The sequence below is a fragment of the Quercus lobata genome, chromosome 8 (genome assembly GCF_001633185.2).
Source record: "Quercus lobata isolate SW786 chromosome 8, ValleyOak3.0 Primary Assembly, whole genome shotgun sequence".
Taxonomy (NCBI): domain Eukaryota; kingdom Viridiplantae; phylum Streptophyta; class Magnoliopsida; order Fagales; family Fagaceae; genus Quercus; species Quercus lobata.
Genome location: NC_044911.1, coordinates 25043171 through 25050665, shown reverse-complemented (window position 1 = coordinate 25050665; position 7495 = coordinate 25043171). Strand labels below are relative to the sequence as shown.

The 7495-nt window shown below is 39.1% G+C and overlaps 1 protein-coding gene across 1 annotated transcript; it reads left to right on the top strand.

Annotated features, from left to right (window-relative positions):
• The first annotated feature begins 4242 nt into the window (after positions 1-4242).
• Positions 4243-6367, top strand: LOC115956651. The gene is made up of 3 exons (XM_031074964.1): positions 4243-4531; positions 6034-6193; positions 6293-6367. Exons 1-3 carry the CDS (start codon positions 4410-4412, stop codon positions 6365-6367), a joined length of 357 nt encoding a protein of 118 aa, XP_030930824.1. The 5' UTR covers positions 4243-4409.
• Positions 6368-7495: the final 1128 nt, after the last annotated feature.

Genomic DNA, 7495 nt, shown 5'->3' with positions numbered 1-7495 from the left:
TGCGACCAAGGGGCTTTTCAACCTCCATCTTGACAAAAGGTAATCAAGGGGCTTTTCAACCTTGAAACTGGACCTATCCGTGACTAAGGGGCTTTTCAACATCGATTTTGACGAAGGAACTATTTGCAACCAAGGGGCTTTTTAACCGCAATCATTATGAAGGAATTGTCTGTGACCAAGGAGCATCGTAACCTCGATCCTGACGAAGGAACTGTCTATGACCACAGGGCATTTCAACCTTGATCCTGACGAAGGAACTTTCTTGACGAAAGAACTATCTACGACTAAGGGGTTTTGCAAGCTCGATCTTGACGAAAGGTCTATGTGCAACCAAGGGGCTTTTCAAACTCGATCTTGACGAAGAAACTGTCTACGACCAAGGGGCTTTTCAACCTCGATCTTGACAAAGGAAATGTCTGCGACCAAAAGGTCTTTTCAACCTTGATCTTGACGAAAGGTAATCAAGAGTCTTTTCAACCTTGATCTTGACGAAAGGTAATCAAGAGGCTTTTCAACCTTGAAACCGGAGTTGTCTATGACCAAGGGCCTTTTCAACATCAATCTTGACAAAGGAACTGTCTACAACTAAGGGGCATTTTAACCTTAATCTTGATGAAGGAACTATCTGCAACCAAAGGGCTTTTCAACCTCGATCTTAACAAAGGAATTGTGTGTGACCAAAGGGGCTTTTCAACCTCGATCTTGATGAAATAATTGTCTATGGCCAAAGGGGCTTTTCAACCTCGATCTTGACGAAAGGCAATTAAGGGGCGTTTCAACGTTGAAACCAAAGCTGTCTGTGACCAAGGGCCTTTTTAACATAAAGGAATTGTCTGGGACCCAGGGGCTTTTCAACCTCTATCTTGGCGAAGGAAATGTCTGTGACCAAAGGGGCTTTTCCACCTTGATCTTGAAAAAAGGTAATCAAAGGGCTTTCTAACCCTGAAATCGGACTTGTCTGCGACTAAGGGGCTTTTCAACTTTAATCTTGATGAAGGAACTATCTGCAACCAAGGGGCTTTTCAACCTCAATCTTTACGAAGGAATTGTTTGCGACCAAGGAGCATTGTAACCTTGATCCTGACGAAGGATCTGTGTGTGACAAAAGGGATTTTCAACCTTGAACTTGATGAAAGGTAATCAAGGGCCTTTTCAACCTTGATCTTGACGAAAGGGCTGTCTATAACTAAGGGGCTTCTCAACATCGATCTTGACAAAGGAACTGTCTGTGACCAAAAGGGCTTTTTAACCTTGATCTCGATGAAAGGTAATCAAAGGGCTATTCAATGTTGAAACCAGAGTTGTCTGTGACCAAGGGACTTTTCAACATCGATCTCAACGAAGGAATTGTCTAGACTAAGGGGCTTTTCAACCTCGATCTTGACGAAGGAACTATCTGCGACTAAGGGGCTTTTCAACCTTGATCTTGACAAGGGAATTGTTTGTGACCAAAGGGCTTTTCAACCTCGATCTTGACGAAAGGTAATCAAGGGGCTTTTCAACCTTGAAACTGGAGTTGTCTGTGACCAAGGGGCTTTTCAACATCGATCTCGATAAAGGAACTGTCTACAACTAAGGGGCTTTTCAACCTCGATCTTGACGAAGGAACTATCTGCAACCAAGGGGCTTTTCAACCTCAATCTTGACAATGGAATTGTGTGTGACCGAAGGGGCTTTTCAACCTTGATCTTGACGAAAGAATTGTTTGTGACCAAAGGGGCTTTTCAACCTCGATCTTGATGAAAGAATTGTCTATGACCAAAGGGGCTTTTCAACCACGATCTTGACGAAAGGTAATCAAAGGGCTTTTCAACCTTGAAACCAGAGCTGTCTATGACCAGGGGGCTTTTCAACACAAAGGAACTATTTGCAACCAAGGGGATTTTCAACCTCTATCTTGACAAAGGAAATGTCTATGACCAAAGGGGCTTTTCCACCTCAATCTTGACAAAAGGTAATCAAAGGGCTTTTCAACCTTGAAACCGGACTTGTCTGCGACTAAAGGGCTTTTCAACCTTAATTTTGATGATGGAACTATCTGCAACCAAGGGGCTTTTCAACCTCGATCTTTATGAAGGAATTGTCTACGACAAAGGAGCATTGTAACCTCGATCCTAACAAAGGAACTGTCTGCGACCAAAGGGCTTTTCAACCTCGATCTTGATGAAAGGTAATCAAGGGGCTTTTCAACCTCGATCTTCAGGAAAGGTCTGTCTACAACCAAGGGTCTTTCCATCCTCTATTTTGACGAAGGAATTGTCTGTGCCCAAGGGGCTTTTCAACCTCTATCTTGAGAAAGGAATTGTCTATGACCAAAAGGGCTTTTCAACGTTGATCTCGATGAAAGGTAATCAAGGGGCTTTTCAACATTGAAACCGGAGTTGGCTGTGACCAAGGGGCTTTTCAACATCGATCTCGACGAAGGAACTGTCTAGACTAAGGGGCTTTTCAATCTTGATCTTGACGAAGGAACTATCTGCGACTAAGGGGCTTTTTAACCTTGATCTTGACAAGGGAATTGTTTGTGACCAAAGGGGCTTTTCAACCTCAATCTTGATGAAAGGTAATCAAGGGGCTTTTCAACCTTGAAACTGGAGCTGTCTATGACAAGGGGCTTTTTAACATTGATCTTGATGAAGGAACTATCTACGACCAAAGGGCTTTAAAACCTCAGTCTTGACGAAGGAACTGTCTACGATTATGGGGCTTTGCAGCCTCGATCTTGATGAAGGAATTATTTGCGATCAAGGGGCTTTGCAACCTCGATCTTGACGAAGGAACTGTCTGCGACTAAGGGGCTTTTCAGCCTCGATCTTGACGAAAGAACTGTCTATGGCCAAGGGCTTTTCAACCTCGATCTTAACGACAGGTCTGTTTGGCTTTTCAACCTCGATCTTGATGAAAGGTAAGCAAGGGGATTTTCAACTTTGAAACCGGTGCTGTTTGTGACCAAGGGGCTTTTCAACCTCAATCTTGATGAAGGAACTGTCAGCAACCAAGGGGGTTTTCAACCTTCAATCTTGATGAAAGGTCTGTTTGTGACCTAGGGGCTTTTCAAACTTGATCTTGATGAAAGGTAATCAAGGGGCTTTTCAACCCAGAAATTGGAGCTCTCTGCGACCAAGGGGCTTTTCAACCTTGATCTTGATGAAGGAATTGTTTGCGACCAATGGGCCTTTCAACCTCTATCTTGTCGAAGGAACTATTTGCGACCAAAGGGCTTTTCAACCTTGATCTTAACGTAATGTAATCAAGTGGCTTTTCAACCTTAAAACTAAATTGCTAGAATGTTGATCAAAGGGCTTCTCAACTTTGATTCGAGTTGTTGAAATGTCGATCAAAGGACTTTTCAACTTTGACCTAGCTTGTTACCTGCAAAAGTTAAAACTTGGAATTTAGACTTTAACTGATGAGTGTTTTGTTGTTCCTTGACTTTTTTGAAATGTGTGATTTTCATTTGTCCCTTCTTGATTTGAACTTTTTATTTTTTTCAAGAAAACTTTGATTGTTGTAGTTCTTTGAAAAAGATATGATCTTTTAAACTTGAAGCTTGGAATTTGAAGTTGGAAATTTGGAACTTGGAATTTGGGACTTGAACTTTTGAAATTTGAAATTTTGAGATTGAGATTTTGAAATTTTGCAACTTGAAATTTTGAACATGAGATTTTGAAATTGAATTTTGAAATTTTGAAACATGAAATTTGAAAGATTGTAAACTTGGAGGTTGGAGATTTGAAACTTGAGATCTTGAAAGATTTGAGATTTTGGATTGAAATTTGGAGCTTGAAATTTGAAATTTTGACATTTTTGCAACATTGGATTGAAAATTTTGAGATTTGGGATTTGAAAATTTGAAACTTGGGAATGAAAATTTGAAAACTTTATATCCTTAATCCGTTCCTATAGATTTTTTGTCCCCTTGTTTTTTGAAAGTGATATGACCCTTCTCTTTTCATGATGTGATTTTTTGAAGTGGAAAAGAAAAGAAAATAAAAAGAAAAAGGAATTTTTTTTTTGGGAGTTGACTAAGCAACTTAGTTTGATTGCGTTGACTTAGCAACTTGCTTAGTTTAAGCGTGGGGACCGAATTTTGGCCTCCCACTTTCCTTGTCTCTCACTTTTTTATTTTTTATTTTTTATTTTTTTTATACTTTCTTTCCCTTCTTCCTCTTTTCTTCCACCATTAATACCATTCACCCTCATCTTCACCTTGATTTTTCTTCTTCACCTCACCATTTCTTCTCCAAAAAAAAAAAAACTTTTTTAAGCTTCTCAACCTTTCTTCATTCATCTACCTCAATATTTCTTTAGATCCTTGTGTTCTTGAGCACTTTTGCCACACACCCATTTCTGGTAAAGCCCATTTTCAAATCCATCTTTTCTTTGCACCAACATGTCTTCTTCTTCCAATGGATTCTCTTTTCTTACTTTTCATGGCAAGAAATATGATCCAACATTTGATTAGAATGATGAGGAGGGGCTCCTTCAAGACCTCAAGACCCATGCTCCATATTCTTACGTGGACATCAAGGTGAGTTTTTCTTTGGTTTCTTTGTTTGGAAAACTGTTGTCTCATGCTTCATCGAAAGTTTGATGGTGGGACATTGTCATTTTGTTGTGTGTTCTTGTTGGAATTTGGGGCATTGTATGGTTGATCATGTTGTAATGTTGGCTTTGGAGCATTTTTTGAATTGTTGTATTTTTGGTCATTGTGTAATTTCGACAATGTTAATGGCTTATGGAATTTTGGAAATGTTGGCAATTTGTGATGTTGTTAGATGAATTTTGTCTTGGATTTTGGGGGGCATTGGCATTGTGAAAAATTTGTGTTGTAAGCTTGCATGAACATATTCATGATGCATGTGGGAAATTTTGTCGGACTGTGTAAATTTATTTCATGGACATGTCAAAATTTTTGTGGGTATAAGTATGGATAAACTTGTGAGTATGGAATTTTCGTGGATATGGAAGAATTTTTATGCGCATGAAATTTTGGTTATGGACAAATTTTGTAGGATTTGTGATGTTGGATCATGGAAAATTTTGTGGTTATGATATTGGATATGTGGGAATTTATTTGTGCATGGACATGGACATGTGGGAATTTTTTTTTTTTTGATGGCTATCTTGGTCATGTAGGAATTTTTTTGATGGTGTATGGTTATGGGAAAAATTTGGTAGTTGTGTATGGACATGTGAAAAATTTTTGATTGCGTTAAAATTTTTGGTGGGGGCATTGATTTTTTATTTTATTTTATTTTTTTTGTTGTGGGAATTTTTAGACATGTGATTTTGGTCATGGAAATTTTTTTTGGACATGTGATTTTGGTTATGGAATAATGGGCTAAATATTTATGTTGCAAAGCCTCAAGAGTTGAGGTAGTCTCCAAATGTTGAAGAGCATATGGGAAGCAAATTCTCTTGCCATTAGGAATATCATCAATGATGCAAGCTTTGGTACTTTCTTTGAAACTTTACTAAATCAGGAGACTCATGAATACAAGGACCTCTTGCTACTCTTCGATTTGTTAAAACACTTCTGGGACACCACATGTACCTTCCATTTTCTAGGCATTGGTGAGGTAATGTTGAAACCTTACGACTTTTCCATCATCATCGACTTAAAGTTAGGTGGTGAGAGAATCTGTGTCCATGACTCCCTTTCTTCAAATGAAATCAAGAAACTTCTACGTGTAATGCCTTCCAAAATGAGGAGTAAAAATTTTCCTTTGTCATGGCTATGTCAGAACATTATCAAATGTGATACTGTGGCAAGGGGTACCCGTATGTTCATGCTTCTTTTCATTGGGACTTTCTTGTGCCTAGATTTAGGCAATACAGTGAATCTGCGTTATTTATGGAGCTTGAGAAACATTGAACAAATCAAGAATTATAACTGGGGCGGTATGGCTTATGCTACCCTTTTGCATTTCATGACTCAGCTTTCTAGGCATAGCCTTTCAAGCCTAGGTGGGGCTCCATTTTTGTGACAGGTGAATTTTTTTTGTAATGGTGTTGTGAATTTTTTTTTAGGTCTGGTTGTATGAATACTTTGGAGTTAGACCTCAAGTTCGGGAGGAGGTTAATGGCATCAAGATTTCTCCGTTGGTTGCCCAAACATCGTTTGTCAATACCCTCTAGGTGTTCTTTGGAAATTTGGTGCTTGCTGATTGACAACTTGACTGCTAATGATGTGAGTCCTTTCCCCCTTTTTTTTTTGTGTGTGTGGGATCTTTGGTGCTTAGTGGTGATTTGGTCATTTTCTCATTTTGGGTTATGTGTAATTTTTCAGATGACTTTGAATCCTTGGGTTGGATGTGAGAAGTATGCAGAGTGTGAGTGGGCTCTAGAGCTGAATAACCGTTAAATATTGTTTAAGTGTGGGCATGGAAGGTATTGGTATCTTGGTAATCACGTGTTGACTTAGGTTCAGCATGTGTATCCTTTACAACAATTCCAGTTCCGCCTTATCCCCCCGTCCAGTTGGCTAACCTTTTGACTAATGAAGAGATTGCTCAGGCTTGTGTTGGCTTTGTGGTTTCAGGAGTAGCAGGGACTTATTCTGAATTTATTCGAACTCATTTGCAACGTTGCCTGGCCGGCATATCGGTATTTCTCTTCCCTTCTAAAGTCAAATTTTCATCTTGCATATTCCTTTTCCATATTTCTACTTGGTGACAACATTTGAATGTTGGATTTTTGGACTCCATCTTTTAAAGGAGAGGAAGAGGGAGAGGAAGAAGAAGAAGAGATTCCTTCTCCTCACCATGTTGGTAGGTAGCTCTTCTAGTTCTTTCATGGAGACTTATCCCCATTTTTCGGCATGGTAATGTGAAGTGATGAATCCTGATGAAACATATAGTTCCATGCCTTAGAACAGGCCAGAGCACACACCAAATGTCCCTTAGCCCGATCTAGTGTGTTTTTGAAATTTTTAATTCCTTGTCTTTATCTCTTCTTGGCTTACGAAATGCCTCCTGATCTTGGTAGATTTGTGCTTTAGGTTGATGTCGATTTCATGGAGGAAAGTATGCAAATGATTGGAGGTTTGCAACTATTGGCTCAGACTCAATCTTCTCAATATGTGATCAATGAGGTGAGTTGGGTATGCAATGATGCTTTCCAAGTGGCTTTTGATTGGGTTGTTCTTGATAAATAACACTTGATTTTACTGACTTTTTAGGTGAGTCAAATGGAAGTGGCTGGTTCCGCTAGAAGAACTTTGGAGGATAGCATCAGAAACCATGAACTTGAGAAACGTCAATATGATCCTTGATTCTATGTAAGTTAAGAGGGTGTTAGGACATATGTGATTCACTTGTTAGGAACATATGTCACTATTTTATGTAATTGGCTAATCCTTTGACAAAACGCACATTATTTGTATTTGGGTAGATTTAGGATGTGTTTAAACTTTAAGAAACTGTGTTTCAAGATCAAGTATTGAAACCATGCAAGTCTGTCCAAGATTCAACTGAAAAGTGCAAGTTCTATA